Here is a 15932-nt window from a genome sequence, read left to right as displayed (position 1 = left end):
GACACCTTTCTCTCGCTTTTGTGGCAGCACAAATGGTGTTTGGTTGCAGTTTGCAGAAGGCTCTTTCCTGTTTGTGGTTTTTTTTTTTCGCATTTCCACTTTTTATTGGAATTGATGCTGTAAAGAGTGAAAGGCAGGGAGAAAGGGAGGGAGGGGGCTGACATGCAGCCAAGAGCCTGGGCTGCTGGGGTTAGGACTCAGCCTTGTTAATGGTACAAGGGCTATCAGGTGAGCTAGCAGGACGCCCTCAGGTTCATTCCTGTTTCAGCTGCATGGGGAAATAGTTTTCCCAGTTGAGTGTGGGGAAAACTGAACCGAGACCCCATCTAACACCTCTGGGATGAACTGGAACTCGTCCTGACGGAACCTGACTGCGAGCCCATGGGAGTTCATCCCTGCAGCAGCTTCAATGTGTGAAGAATAGAGGCTGTTAAAGCAGCAGATCAGTGCTCATGGTTTTAGACATATCAAAACAAGCTGCAGGGAAAACATTACAGCTGTTTGTAAAACTGCTTTGTCAGAGATTTGGATTTATCTGAAATGGCTCTGCACCACTTTTGCATGACAGTATTTGAAGTGCCTGTTGCATGTCTGCTCTACTTCCAGGACACACAGAGGTGGTTCGTTTCCTGCTGGAGGCTTGCAAGGTGAACCCCGTACCCAAAGACAGGTGAGTCTTTGTTTACACGAGGCCATTCCCTCCATCAGTCTTTGATCCTCCACGGTATCAGACTCATCTGGTCAGTCCATAAAAGTATCATAGCTGGATATCCAGCCCTATGTAGATGTATACTTGGAGGATTAACAGCCCTGATGTAAGTGAAGCTAATGCTCCAGCACTGACTACAAAGAAGTAGGTAATACTATGGTATGTTTCCATGGAGATGGTTTGTGCAAGCATGTGATATTTTTTACATTTTTATGTTTTGTTTGTTTTGTTAACTTGTTGAATGTAGAATAATGTTTTGTCTTCTCTCTTTCCAATAATGTTTCTCCTGCACAGATGGGGGAACACGCCGATGGACGAAGCGGTGCACTTCGGCCACCATGATGTGGTCACCATCCTGCAGCAGTACCATGACAAATACAGCCCCCCCACTGGGACTGATGACAAGGAGAGTGCTGAGAAGAGCCTGGACAGCCTGCTGTAGACCTGCTGCACATATCTACGGCACTTAGGAGTTTTTTTTTTAGTTGAGGACCATTGAGCTTTTCTGGAATTACTCTGTACATCAGTGCTGGCTTAGTGCTTTGCTTTCCTCTGTTGCTGTGTCTCGTCCGGTCCGGCTGTATATCACTGCTCTGCTTCATCTCACCCCCTCACCTCTGTCATAATGTAATGTGTGTTGTGTGTGTGTGTGTGTGTGTGTGTGTGTGTGTGTGTGTGTGTGTGCCTCATCAATACTGTTTAAACAAATTATATAACAACATATAAATTATCTGTAATGCAATGTTTACAGTATATTACAGTATAGTCTGTCACAGTGTAATAGTTTAGTTGAAGTACAGTTCTGTTGATACTCTTCTCTACCTGGTAATGTGTTGGTAATCTGACTGTATTAGTTTTGTGAGATAGTGAGGTGTTTGGAAACGATGGCTATAAACTGTACGATGTGTCTGATTGTGTAAACGTGTATAAACGACCAGGCATCATGCTCACGCCGCAGTCATGTGCCTGTCCTCCCGACTGACGCGAGGCCGTCAGCAGGTTTTATGAAGCTTCGCGTCTCCACTGACGTTGGACAGATTGTACTCTGAATGTATTTCTCAGTGGCAACATTTTCAATAGAAGCAGCGACTATTTATTTCACAGAAAGACTTTTTAACCTGTAAAATTCAGTTGCGACATAAGATCGTGTTGTCTGTTTTATTTGTGATAAAGGCACGTTGGTTTCTTTATTTTTCTTGGCTTAGTTACATTTTTCTGTTTCATGGGTTTAAACTTGACCAAGAATGCAGATAATATAATGTTGATAAGCAGGTAGGTCATCTGCCCCCCACCCACATCACATCCTCCATCAACAATGTCAGCAACTAAATCTTTTCTCAGATTTTCATTTTTTTGTGTCAGAAGAAAGATTCAGTGGCTGCAGAGCAGAATCAAACCGGCTGCTGGTGTTGGAGTTCCAAAATACTGACCATGGCCAGGATCAATGTGAATGATCAATGCACTGCAGGAATATACCACATTTTGCCAAAAGGTCAAAGAGTCAAAGCTGCAACTTAACACATACTTTAAATGATAGAATTTGGTTAATATCAGCTCATTAAAAAAAAAAAGGTTTATATGTTTATTGCAATAATAAGTGATTAAAAATTAAAACACTTCATCCTCAGAGATGTCAAATAATTTATTTCACATTTTTCTTGTTGCTTATATGATAATGAGAGAAGTTTGCCTGAAGTGCACGGCTGCTATCTGATTTCTTACACACACAGGGACAGTGACTGGCATACGATGGACCAAAGACCGGATCATCACTCCCTCACAATCCAAACTTCTTCAGGCCTGTACTTTCCTTCTTTGTCATTCTGTTTTAATTTGATGGAATCATGTGTAACAGCGCATTAATGCCACCCAGTTATCACCCACAGTGCCTGTTGTCTTTTCATCGTGACCAACACACACACACACCTTAGACAAATCCCTCCCTGACTCACTGACCCCTCTCACTGTCATCAGCGAGCAGGAAACCTGATGGTGTTGTCTACAGCCATGCTGGGGCTCTGTGATGCTAATGTTAGCATGCTACATCTAACCAATTAACACTAAACACCCAGAGCAGCTGAGCTTGGTGGGAATGTTTTTTCAGATATTTGGTCATAAATAAAACTTTATGGTGACTTTGTTGTCGAAGTTTAGAAAATATTTTACGGCCCACAGTTTTTTTTTTTAAACCGTATAATTTCAAAGTAGAGTGTATTTACATTTATATTAAAGAGGTTTAGATGGGAATCTGTGCATTCCGTGTGGTTTTTGTAAATACAGGCTCGTTTCACTGTGTATTCATTCATTCAACCTTTACATCGTGTCAGAGGACCTTAACTTTAACTCTGTTGTTGTGTCAGGCTCCATCAGGTGTAGTGAAACAGGCTCTTTGGCAGTTATTTATTTGATCAGCTGATTATTAGTAGAGACTAGAACACAGTGTTTGACTTTTACAAGAGATTTAAATGACTCAGCTCACTCTTCTAATACATATATGGTCAGTTATATGTTTGACTTGACGTAAATCATTAGGGACTGCACTGATTTAAATGCTTTTGAATGTTTATTTTAATTAATAAAAGTTAAAAAAAAAAAAAAAAAGATACAGTACAGCTTTGTCATTTTTACCAACAGCAGCATTATTTTCCTTTACAACCTCTGCACATGTAAGATGTCTGTCTGTCAAATATGCAACATATAAAAACAGAAGTAAGTTTCCCAACTCTCTTAACATCAACACCACACTTATCTAAACAAGATATTTTTTTATAGTATTGTAAAAAAAAAAAAAAAAAAAAAAAAAAACATCACCAGAAAATATAGAATAAAATCTGTGTAAAACTACAATCCTTGTAGTTGATTGATAAAATAATCCGGCCCGTGTTCAGAAGGAGGAGCTAGAGGGGATGCACTGATTTATCGGCTGTACATCGGTACCGACCGATATTCACCTCGTTAATTGTCATTGGCACATTGGCAAAAAAGATTACATTCATCGATGGGAAAGGTCAATTTTTATCTGTTGTGTTGCATCAGCTTTGTGCTGGCTAAATTGCTACAACTATTATTTGTGGTCATTTGCCAGCAGGTGATAGTAACACCAATAACGGCCACTGGTTGGACACGACCCTGGCATGGGGAACAGGGCAAGGTGAGCTGTGTCCGCTAGTTTGTTTTCAACTAAAAGTGACGGATAATATTGGCTGTGTGGGAGTATTTCACCGTCTCTGAGAAAGATCTGTGATATGTAGTTTGTGAGACGTGTTCCTGTGATTCCTCACGCCTGCAGGATGAAACCCAAAAGGCTACAGCAACATGTGGCCTCTCGGTGGAACAGTAGGCTGCATTCTACATGCTGGAAAGCCCTCCTGAACAAAAGCATGCACTTGCTACATATGCAGCAGACCACGACCTCCCCGCAACTCTCACTGAGCACCAAAGGGGATAGTTGAAAACATTATTACACTTTTCTCCCCGTTTGAACAACTGACAAGAGAATTCAGCTCATCAGAGACATGCAGATGTCTTCCCCTCCTGAATCGTCTCGAAGCGAGGAGGCAACTAACGCCACATTACAAGAGGCTGTACACAAAACGCTTTGATCAAATTGAGTCAAATCCTGTTTTCTGCATTGCAACCTCACTGGATCCCAGATATAAGGACCAACGTGCATGAGGGATACTTGACGGGAGCTGAGGATTAGGCCTGTTGCTGGTGCCGCACATGAGAAGCGTAGTAGAGAGCGCGCTGTTCACACAGAGAGAGAGAGAGAGCACGGGGCACACAGGTGAGGTAGCGGTGATCGACTGACAGGTGACTTGTGCTTAAAGGTAACACTTTACTCTGTGTGAATCACACAAGAGGGCCCCATTTACATTTATATTTATTCATAATTTATGTTTTATTTATTTTATGATTTATTGCTTTTCTAATTGCATATAAATTTAACTGCATCAAATTTATTTTCCACAAAAAGTTCTTCTGGGCTATGTATGCTGAAAAACAATAAGTAATTGTAGCCTTTAAAAGACTAAAAATGTTTCTGAATTAAAATTGTTTTAAATGCCGTTTCATAAATTAGTATGATTGAATTTAATTTGTGATTATTCAAAGATAGTGAGAAGGTCTTAAAGACTTTAAAACAGTTAAGTTATTTCTTATATTGATTTCATTGTTTCTTTGGCACAAAAAAAGCAACAAAAAAAACATTGGTATCTATAACAGCTATCGGCCAAATTGTTATTTTAAACCTTGGTATCGGCCCAGAATTTCACAGTCGGTGCATCACTAGTTGCCAGGATCGAAAAAGTTGGCCTGAGTTGTTGCTGTGTCTTGTCTCGATGTCCAGAGGAAAGAGGAACTCGGTAAATCAAGGAGATCATGGAAGAGTTCCTGAATGACTTGATGATCCTCTATCTGCAGGTGAAGAAAAAGATTTAGTTTGAATTAACTTAAGAGTAAAAGTCTCATACAAACAAGAAAAATCAAACTATGAGAAAAACCTGGAATACGTGAAACAGTGAGATTGTAAGAGCTGCACTAACATTTTCATACTGACACTGGATCACATGTGGCCCAGTTCAGGGGCCGTGTCCATCAGAGGACATCAGCGCGACTAGACTGTCCCACTTCGAAGGCTCCTTCAAATATGTTCCTCTTTTCCTGGGCAATCTATCCCAAGATTCATTGCGCCAGTAATAATTATAGTAAGGCGCAAACAACGCCGACAGAGCCTGAGGATGAGGCTTTTTCTAAGTTCGGCTGCTGCTACACAGCCAACGTCAGTGTTAACAGTATGTTACCTCAGCTCAGGGTTAACAAACTAAACCTGCTTTCTGGCTCACAACTTTAATGTTTTGGTTTAGTCCCATCTCTTCCATCTACCTCATTTCCAGCAACAACTCAAGCCAAACAGCACACACTCAAAGTCAGCAGCTAGCTCACGACCACAGAGGAGCATTCAGCAGAGTCAGACACAGTATCTTCCCTCGGAGTTAGTGGAGACTAATACAGAGCTGAAAGAAGAGTTTCAATTTGTCGCGTGGCCAGAAGCACGACTCCAAATGAATGTCACTGGATGTGTAAATGTCTTTAAGCCAATAAACTGATCATATGTCCACACTGAGTTAACTGAGAATTAAGTTAGCAGTAAAAACCCACACTTATGTCTGCGTCAATGTCCATGTGTGGATCCTGATGTGGGGGGGAAGGTGGTGTTGGATCTCTGTAGATAAAAAAACACAAGTTTTTACTGTACATCAGGAAACAATGAGTGGTGAAATATTTGTGAAGCAGATTTGTGATGTTTTTTTTTTTTGTTTTTTATATCATTTTACTTACTGTGAGTAAGTGTGTGTTCTGCTGACGTAGCCATCTATGTTTTTAGGCTCCTCCTTTTCTGCATGAACAGAGATGATTAGAGGTCATCACAGGGCTCAAGTTCAATCAAGACCAGTATGTTTCTAATAATACGACACAGACTTAGAGTACATCAGATAATCTATGTGTTTGTAATGGCAACATTAACATTATAAATCCATTAGTCATTACATATTGGAGAGTGTGCAGAGCTTCAGATCAGCACAGTGTTTAATTCGGCACAAATACATAAATAACAATCACCATCTCGAAACAAATTCCTGTTTGTCTATTGTTGCACTTGGTGAATATCTGAATCTCAGGGTGAGGTAAAGAGTCAGTACCAGAGATGGTGCGGTAGTCTCCAAAGGCAGAGTCTTTGGGGATGTCTGGGTAAAGATAGAGCAGAGGATTCCTGATCGTGTTCCCCTCAGACTTCAGATTGTAGAGGTAAATAATGTCCGGCAGAGAAAGGCTACACAGCTCCTTCCTGGTGTATGGCTCTACTGAATGCACAAAGGTCTCTGTAGGGGACACATGTACACAGAAATATGTAAGCAAACCTGAGCAGACAAGTATCGACAGGACCAGCAGCTCGGATACTTCTCCAAAATAACTGAGCAAACTCTGGCTTTGATTTCATTTCACGACAGTGTAAAAATGCTGGCAGTGTAACTTTGTCCAACTACTTAAAAGAGTTTTCCAAAATACCAAAATTATTGGCCTTGAAAAACCTGAATCGTTAAAACCCTCATCTGAAAGTGTTTTGAATTTTGCCCGAACACACGTTTTTGTACAGAAACATACCACCGTTGGTGTGTTCAACCCAGCTGAAGGTGATGGCTCCATCTTTGATGCTCTCGCTGAAGCGGAGCAGAAAGGTCCCGGTCTGTCTTTTCTCCAACAGGACCCGTGTTGTCTTCCTGCTCACAAACCCCATGATGGCCCTGAAAAATCACGAGCATAATAGAACAAGAGGTTAGTGAGGTGGGAGACATGATGACCTCATCCTCATCCACATTCCCAAATAACAACACCCAGAAGACAGTGTTATAGGTTTAGTGGTCCCATGAGGACCACTGTCTCATTATCAATGTGGTAATTATTTGTGGATGATAGATGGTTAAAGATGTGTCTTACCCATCCCGCCAAAGATCCACCAAGTGTCTTTTGATCAAATTCAGGACTCCATCAATCCAGATCCAGGCACTTTCATTCTGGCACACAGGACGGTAAAAGGCAACGTGTGAAAACCGTGCGCACACACACACACACACACACACACACACACACACACACACACACACACACACACACACACACACACACACACACACACACATCTCACCAGTTGTACCAACTGTGTAAACTTGAGTGAGGACTTTGCTCAGTATTCACCTTGGAGAAGTTGTTCCAGTGAATTAGACCATCAGGATCATCTGTGAAGAGACACAGTCACAACAAAAATTACATGAACTCTGAAATAGAGAAATATATCTTATGTCCATCATTGCAACGTTTAATTCAAGAACATCAAAAACATAATTCCTGACTGACTGAGTCCAACTGATGAACTGTTGTCAACTGGTGACTAGCTACAGCCAAAGTGCGCTTGGAAAGCTGTCGGCTCAGCTTTTACTGTACTGAGATCAGTTATAATACTGCACTCATAACACGCATGCGCAGATGTGTGTGGACGCCAGCAGCTTCAACAAAACCAGCAAATCACACAAATTTATCATGTCTGTGCAAGATCTGCAGGAAGTTTGAGAAGTTTGAAACTGAAAATCATTAGAGGAGCAGAGCAGCTCCTTTCAGGAATAGGTCAGTATGTAAGCTGTGTGCGTGGCAGGAGAGAAAAGGAAAGGGAGCGGGGCTGGAAAATACAGGATTCTACTTTGTACCTGTGTCATTGTTAGTTAATGGTAAATATGCTGTTTACCATTGAAGTGATTGTGATTATGATTTAAGACAATTTTCCTCTACACTACACATTTGATAAATTTACTGTCAGTTCAGAGGAATAATCTTCAACTTCTTCAGACAGGAAGGAGAGAGGAGAAGATGTCCAGGCAGAGAGAAGACAGGACAGACCCTGAATATGTGAGAGATTTGCTACTGTCATGAAAAGGTCTGTTTAAACAATCACTGTATTTTGCAATTAAAACTTGCTGGAAAAATTGATTGAGATCAACATTTCTAACAAAGCGTGAACTCCTTTTTGCGAGCTACCACTAGAAAGTATCACGGTTCAATTAAACGGGAGAAGCAGCCAAAACACTCACCCACAAGTTTGTCTCTCAGCATGGAGAGTTGGTTTTCATCAAGTTCTCGTTGGCCAATGGACAGAAACTGCCAGCTGAGAACCTGCGACAGCTGCTGCCAGGTGAGTGGAGGAGGGTCGACAAACAGCGACAGGCTCTGGAGAATGAAATCAGAGTTTTAATACAGTTACAAAAAGACACAGACACAGGTGTGTGACAGTGACCGTGAGTTAAAGGCTAAAAGTTTGAAGTTTGGTAAATATGAACTTGAATACAGCACAATAACAAGTAAGAAAATGGAAGTGGCCGGACACGAGAAATTAAGGCTAAAACTACAAAATATTCAAAATGTAAAATATTTTGGTGTAATGTGAACATGTCTTAACTTGTAGATGCTGATACTGTTTATTTGCTGTGTTGAGGTGCGATGCTTTACCCTCGGCTCGCTGGTGGACAGCATGTTGTACCACATGACAGAGGCCCAGGCACTGGAGGCCTGATTGGTGCTGGAGATGACGACCACAGGCAGGGAGCTGGTCTGAACAACACAAGAGAAGAAGACCAGTTAGTGAACTGCCTGGCCTCCATTGTTGCACCAACATTTAAAGTAAAACAGCAGAGAGAATTTCTTCTGTGCTTCAGTGAAGCTGAAGATGACTGACTGTAACTTCAATGTCACGCTCGCTCACCTCGACGTCACACCTCACTCCAGCATGCTGAAACACCGTCACAAACTTAATGCTGTGAAGTTCCTCAGTGACTCCCAGACGACCCTGAAGGAGAAAAAAAAGAACAGCATTAAGTGCTAATACGATATAGTATTAAGTACTGTAATTATGGATGACACAGGTTAAGTGTCAATACAAGATATTCTTTTGTTGTTGCGCCAAGAGGTGCGTACTGTATATGCAAACACAATGTGATCCACATCAATTTCATGCCTATGAATGACACATTAGATCAGAGCCTCTAGTGGTGTTAAATGTCCACAGCCAGCAGGTGGCGAGTGATACACAGAGGAGCAAGTGTTTCTTTACAGCTACAAATGAGTTCATCTAAATATCCCCTCTTACCTGACATGCACCTTTGGTTCTTGCTTTGCTTTCCTTGAGAACCTGAAAAAAAATTATAATGTCATTATATACTGTACAATATTCATCTGTGATGTATATATTATATGTATTGTTCATGAAATACAAAGATATATGTTTGTTGTTTGATCAATGACAGAATGAACAGAGGTTTAATTCTTCTTCAGCGTCTAATCTCAGCAGTTTGTGCAGTTTCATACCATGTGTGCAAACTCTGCCACCAGGCCTCCACCGGGCAAGTCCACATCCAGCACCTTACTGTTATCCCTGTTGAAATCAAAGTGACGGAACCTACAAAAACATCAGACCACAGTGAGTCTATGTTCAACAATTAATTAAGAACGAAAATAAAAAATTTAATGGATCACTTTACTTTTCAGGTCTTCTAATGGTTTTGAGTACCCTTTACCTACCCCTTCACTGTTTCTTCAACATCCCTGATTTTTAGGAAATAAAGGAAACAAAAAGATTTTAATCAGAAAACACAAACAGTCAAAATTTTATATAGAGCAAAGTCTTTGTTTGACTTACTTGTCAAATACAGGTTTGACTTTGAGCAGACACTTGAATTCAGGGAGGTTTGCTAAGAACCTGAGAAGACAAGAAATAAATACTGACCATCACTCCCTCCCATCATTTCCAGTTGCCTCTTCATAAAGTAATGTTTTAAAAAGGTAAATATTCGTGTGTTTCATGCTATTGACCTCATGTAGCTCCCAGGCTGTTTAGTGGTGAAGCAGTGATTGTTTGGGACATAATAAAGGGGGTGCACATTTCAAGCTCACAGGCGGTGAGCTGATGATACTTAAAAGATTAAAGCTACTTTCATCTTGACACAGGGAACATTTTGTGCTTTTTAAAGTGAACACAGTTAATTCAGAAAACCATAACATCACAATTACAGTAATTTAACAGGAAAAGTGGTCGCTGCATTTGAATTACAGTAACACTTCCTGCAGTACAATATGTTATTGGATTATAATGGACATTCAGAACTACTGCACATTGAAAAAACTAGAATGACCACCTTGCGGTTGTATCCCCCCGGCACTCAGACTAGTTTAATTGCTGTGTGAAGTCTTGAGTAATGGCTAAAAGGTCCCTGTGACTTTGACCTTTGACTCCGCCCCAAAATCAAATCAGTTCATCCTTGAGTCCAAGTGAGTGTTTGTACTCGTGAGAATGTTGCCAGGGCAGGGGCATAAAAACTTAATTTCTTGTAAAGTGAGTAGCCTGAAATCGATCCATGGTTGATAATTATTTTATCAAATAAGACTCATACCAGTTCTGTGTTGGTTACTTACCGAACTGATGCTGTGATCCGCACCCCGGTCTTAAGTATTAGGGGTCGCTGTGACATAGTCGTCATGACAGGTTGTTTCTCGACCACTAGAGCACTGCCATAGAAGACCAGAACAAAGCATGTTAACAATGTGAAAGTGTGTGTGTGTGTGTGTGTGTGTGTGTGTGTGTACTGTATATAACATAGGAGTCCTGATGCCATGTCTCACTTGGCAAGAAGTTTTGTGAGCAGGGACAGTGCAGATTTCTCTGTTTCTTCATGGAGGCCGGAGGCATCATTGCTGTTGTATTTCTTGTTCTGTTCCTGTAGTTTCTGCCGCTCTTTGCGGACTTGTACTAGCACTTCTGCCACAGCCGTGAACCTGCACATAGAACATAAGTATGCACAGGAACACAGAACACCTACTTTGTTATTACACATTAAATGTGGCAGCTGGGACAGAAAGACTTTTGCTTCAATACACAAAGTATCCTCCTCGACATGGCATGTGAAAAGCCAATGCAGGGCTGTGGAAGTTCTTACCACTTCTGAAGGTGGTCCAGGCAGGTGTCCACCGGACCTCCAATGCAGGCAATCTGCTGCCTTAGCTTCCACGCAGGCAGCTCCACATCAGTGAGAGCTGCAACTATCTGCTCGGCCTGTTTTAAAATTTTCCCTATCTGCAGCAGCACCATCTGCAGGGAAACAAAACAACAACACAGCAGGCATTATGCTTATGAGGAGGTTCTCTAACCCAGCTGCTTTAACAGAGACCTTACTAACGATTTAGACACTGGTGAAGTTTAGAATCATTATATGAGGCATTTTACCCAGAGAGGTATCCATGACTTGACCTCAGTTATTTTTTAAATGCATTTTTTGCATTTAGCTCAATGAAAAAAAAATCTTAGAATAAAAATCAATACTTAGAATAATTTAATTTTTATCTGAACAACACTTATTAGAAATGACTGGCTTTTAACACACGTCTGGTAAGACAGTAATAACAGCTTCTTGGATATACTGTAAGTGTGCTGTAAAAAAATGCTTAAAGGTCCCATACAGTCTAAAGGTAGATGTCCATGTGTTTTTCTGATTATAAAGCAGGTCTAGGTTCTGTATTAATACTGTGAAAGTCTCAAAGCCTCAGTCCACAGAGAAATGCACACAGCCTGTATTCAGCTGTCAGGACTTCTGTAACTTTGTGATGTCACAACAAAACAGTCACCACTCTCTGGACCCACCATGCAAACTTGTAGGATTTGATTTCTCTGAGTGTTTACCAGAAATCTGCTATATTTTTATTTAATCACTCAGAAAACAATCAGCCAATCAGAGGAGAGGCTCAGACCCTCTCCTCTGATTGGCTCACCGACCAGTTGTTACTAGAGCTCCAGAGAGAGGCCTGAGAGAGGAGATGTCAAACTACATCGAGATGGTTTTTCATACTTGAAATGACAAATATATCTTCTTATGGATGTCAACACTTCAAATAAAACACAGGAAAAGTGTAAAACATGGGACCTTTAAAGTCTAAAAGTTAAAGATGCATCTACAGTACCTGCTTCGTTTGATTGATAAAATTAGCCTGCTTAAGGCACTCCTCTTTCACAGCAGCTTGGGACTGGGTCAATCCAATACACTGCTCCACTGATAATGATAAAAGAGATAGAAATGAAGAGTGAGCTCACATCAAACCTGTCATCTGTTTGTTTATGTCTCCTACCACACCTTTATCCTGCCAGGTCTTCAGTATGTAGTCATGGTTTTCATATAGGACTTCCAGCGCCTTGATTTCTTTATTCACTTCCTGCATTAGGGTTAAAGTTCAGAGATTTAGAAATAATAGGATCCTGGGATGACTAACAAACCAGTAAGCAGCTGTGCAATCAAAAAAAGACCAGATGAGTTTACCGAGGTCTGCCTTTTTATCTCATTGACTCCGTTGTCCAGCTCTCTCCATTTCTGATTCACGGCTGCACTGCCACCATCCTGATAAAAAACAAAGATATTTCTTTCACTCTTTTGCTGTTATTGGGGGAAGGTAGAGATTCTTACAAAACGTTCAAAGCAACATAAGAAAAAGCGGAATACGTTTCTTTTAGACAGAATATAACAGTGAATTAGAGAGAAATGTCACAGAGCACCGGAGGTATGATATTAATCTGCACTGCACTTGATCAAACTGAAATATAAAGTTCACTGTGACAACTGATATCAGTCATTATACCTGTTTATTATAGGCTGTAACCAGGATTTTCTTTTCCTCCTGTAGGCATTCAGAGAGTATGATGGCCAAGGTCATTGGCTCAGCTTCAAAGTTTCTCTAAGTTAATAGAAAATAGAAGAGGAGAAAAAAAAACATGAAAGAGATGTAGTGTCCATCCTGTTAATAACAAGTTCAGTCCATATAACAGCATGTCCTCCCTACCACCAGGTAGTCCTTCATCCCTGGAAAATCAGGTCCTGGCAAAATGCAGTTGTCCTGGACAGAATGGCTCCACAGTTCATTCAAATACATCAGCAGAGCATGGAGGCAGTCGCTTGCTTTATTTTCATCCACAGCTGCTGCGTCCCTAACAAGCAGAAACATACTCTGTGTAAAAATTATTCAGCATTAAAACTCACCAGGAAAGCAAAGTTATTGTAGGTGAGGAAAGCCTCGAACACAGGAGGGGTAGGATGAGTCTATCTACCGCTTCCTCAAACTAAAGGAATTTTAAATCAGCCAATTAGAAAGCAAAGTCAGGCCAAACATTAGGCTGAAGTGACTTGTAACCTGGGCAACAAACTTTATTTGCAGCTGTATTTTCCTTAGCTGTATTGCTTTTGTCCTATCTTCTCCTATCATTATTATTTTATTATCATTATTATTATAGGTGTGTAGGTGTGTGTGTGTGTGTGTGTGTGTGTGTTTCCCAGAAGACTTATTTATTTATGACTCTCGTAGGCAGTAATACGTAAAATAAAAAACAGATCATATTTCAAGAGGAAGGCCAGTTAAAAAAAGACTGTGCATTGTGTGCGCATTAATTACAATTATAATTATTAGAATTATTATAATTATAATTAGGTAACTTAGTTAAGCACAATTGATGTAGTAAACTGCACCATCTAAACACACTAAGAGCTGACAAAACCCCTCTCACCAGTCCAGGCGCTCTATGCAGGGGCACAGGCAGTGGCGGATGTGTCTTGGGAAGTTCCTCTCGTACAGCTCAGTCAGCCGGCCCTGGACCAGGTTCAGCCTCAGCAGTTCCTGCCACTGAGCCATCTGCAGACACCGGGCACAGGCAGTGGGCGCACAGCCTGCAGAGCCTGTGGATGCGGCGGTGGTGGCTTCTCTGGCAACAATACTGCTGAATGAACAGCGCGCACATTAAACACTGCGCGCCTCCAGAGCGAAAGTTAGACAGGAAAAACAAAAAAAACATGGCTTTTCTTCTTCTTCTTCTTCCTACAAACAACTTACCGTGCGCTACTGTTTGTGGTCGATGTCCCTTATGAATGAAGGTCCCAGCGTGGGTCCGGCCGGGAGCGCACGGAGCCGTCAGTGTGGGGGGGGGGGGAGTGGGAGCGCAGGTATTTATAACCGGAGCGCCGACGCACCACGTGATTCTCCAGAAACGGCCCCACTGGCTGTGTCAAGTCAGCACAGACACACAGACCTGATTTCCGCCCTCACAACACTAAAAGGCACAAGTGTTTGTTTGTTTTTTTTACACTGGGGAGCTGTGTTTGTTAGTTTACTGGCTCATCACAGACAAATCAACCCCACCATCTGTGATTCTGATGCTGTTTAGGTCAAAATAATGGAAATGCACCTTCTTCTCTCACTGCTCTGAAATTGCCCAACACCACAACCCGGAAGGCTTTTTCTATGGAGTCATATCCATTTCCTTCACACATAAAATTTCACAGCATTTCTCAAGAGGTGAATCTCAGAGATTAAAACTGTAAAAGTTTCAGATTGCACTAAAATCAAAGGCAGTTCATTTTAGATAATTACCTTAGATTTTAGATCATTGTAGATCAAGGCTCAAACAGAAACAGAACATTTGTTAGTACTTTTCAGGAAGACTAAATTATCTAAATTAACAAAAGGAAATGTGATCTTAGGCATTAAAAATCGAATACATGACTAGGTAATAAACACAATCTTCATTCTTGGGAAATTTTTGGTTACGTAATAATGGTGTTGGACATGTAAAATAAACAGACTGACACAATGTGAGCCTCAGTGGCACCAAAAGTTGTTAGGGTGTGGTCCCTGTTTCCTTTGGGTGCCTGTTACACAACAGACATTTTCACTTAAGAGGCACAAATGTACTTAACAACATTGACCCTGGTGTTTTTCCTCTTGCCTGTGCACATTTGAGGGCCCTGTATTTTAAGGAGGGACCCACTGCAGGATGGCTGTCATGGACATCTAATCTGTGCCCAGAATGTCTGTTATGAAAAAGCTCTACCCCAGCGTATAATGTGAAAAGACAAGATTATATTCCCCATATTATGCCCTCATAAAACCCACCATGATCTTAAAAACTGGATTTAATTCCCTTTTCATCTCTTTTTTTTTCATTTAATTGTGTAGATGTTGACTTGCTCCTGACCCCATGAAAACTTTCACAGACAGATTTCAGGCCTTGCATTTACCTGCACTCAGACTGACACCAGTCCAGCGGCTCTGTATTGCAAGTTGCAAGGTTATTGGATTAAAAGTCATCATATTGGCAGGTTCTGCACACTGTCTCTCAAAGGTATAAGACTCTTTGTGTAATATTCTAGTTGTATATAATCAATTATTGATAGGACAACATGTTTCTGACATGTGAGTTGTTGTTTTTTTTGAAGACCTTTTTAAAAGCAGTGACTGTGGCTCATTGTTTTGATCACTATCCGCCCAGCGCTCTCTGGTAATCACGTGATTCTCGATAAACGCCGCAGGAGCTGCGGGCGTGAATCACCGCATTTCACGCATAAAGCGGAGAGTTTTAGGCCGCTTGACTTCCGGTTGCTTTCAAAATAAAAGCGCTGTACATTTCAGCGAGTTTACCATTAATGAACGAATTAACAATTATGTGAATGAGTGTGTTTGCAACACAGGTCGAATGAAAACAGCTTCAACTGTGACCTGTTAGAATAAAGTTTTCAAAACAGTGGTGCCAGTGAAACATAGTAGAAAGCTATTGTCAATATACGTTGCAATCACAATAAACACATTCAAA

General features: G+C 41.1%; 2 protein-coding genes across 5 annotated transcripts in view; one reads left to right on the top strand and one right to left on the bottom strand.

Moving 5' to 3' along the window:
* glsb (glutaminase b) overlaps positions 1–2336 on the top strand; it is a 37535-nt gene extending 35199 nt beyond the window's left edge. For both annotated transcript variants that reach the window (XM_071481527.1, XM_071481687.1), the window contains 2 exons: positions 607–670; positions 1004–2336. In XM_071481527.1, coding sequence (XP_071337628.1) covers positions 607–670; positions 1004–1151 — 212 coding nt within the window. In that variant the 3' untranslated portion in view covers positions 1152–2336. The remainder of the gene's footprint in view (positions 1–606; positions 671–1003) is intronic.
* A 2514-nt stretch (positions 2337–4850) lies between these two features.
* LOC139623174 (signal transducer and activator of transcription 1-alpha/beta-like) lies at positions 4851–14298 on the bottom strand. 3 transcript variants are annotated; one of them, XM_071481237.1, is made up of 24 exons: positions 14177–14298; positions 13854–14060; positions 13136–13280; positions 12935–13030; positions 12619–12696; positions 12436–12514; positions 12266–12354; positions 11248–11399; positions 10934–11086; positions 10727–10819; positions 9954–10013; positions 9836–9859; positions 9623–9713; positions 9405–9446; positions 9021–9104; positions 8768–8869; positions 8353–8488; positions 7466–7506; positions 7208–7284; positions 6875–7014; positions 6412–6591; positions 6050–6107; positions 5872–5933; positions 4851–5121 (listed from the first exon to the last, which is right to left on the bottom strand). In XM_071481237.1, exons 2-24 carry the CDS (start codon positions 13976–13978, stop codon positions 4997–4999), a joined length of 2232 nt encoding a protein of 743 aa, XP_071337338.1. In that variant the 5' UTR covers positions 13979–14060; positions 14177–14298; the 3' UTR covers positions 4851–4996. The 3 variants fall into 3 exon arrangements, with proteins under 3 accessions (XP_071337338.1, XP_071337417.1, XP_071337503.1); XM_071481316.1 differs by having other exon boundaries at positions 13854–14063; positions 14177–14266; XM_071481402.1 differs by having other exon boundaries at positions 13854–14090; positions 14177–14260.
* Positions 14299–15932: the final 1634 nt, after the last annotated feature.

Source organism: Trachinotus anak, unplaced genomic scaffold (genome assembly GCF_046630095.1).
Source record: "Trachinotus anak isolate AG129_WGS33_773 ecotype Australia unplaced genomic scaffold, CSIRO_AGI_Tana_v1 ptg000001l, whole genome shotgun sequence".
In the NCBI taxonomy this organism is placed as follows: domain Eukaryota; kingdom Metazoa; phylum Chordata; class Actinopteri; order Carangiformes; family Carangidae; genus Trachinotus; species Trachinotus anak.
Note: the sequence above shows the minus strand (reverse complement) of the source record. Positions and strands in the feature narration are given on the sequence as shown.

What these genes read in the sequence shown, in the direction of transcription:
- LOC139623174 (XM_071481237.1), bottom strand. Translation starts at nt 13,978, where the DNA reads ATGGCTCAGTGGCAGGAACTGCTGAGGCTGAACCTGGTCCAGGGCCGG. An exon ending in GGTTGAACACACCAACGGTG is followed by an intron (nt 6,592 to 6,874) that starts GTATGTTTCTGT and finishes TGTCCCCTACAG; the next exon opens with AGACCTTTGTGCATTCAGTA. An exon ending in GGACATTGACGCAGACATAA is followed by an intron (nt 5,122 to 5,871) that starts GTGTGGGTTTTT and finishes ACCTGCAGATAG; the next exon opens with AGGATCATCAAGTCATTCAG.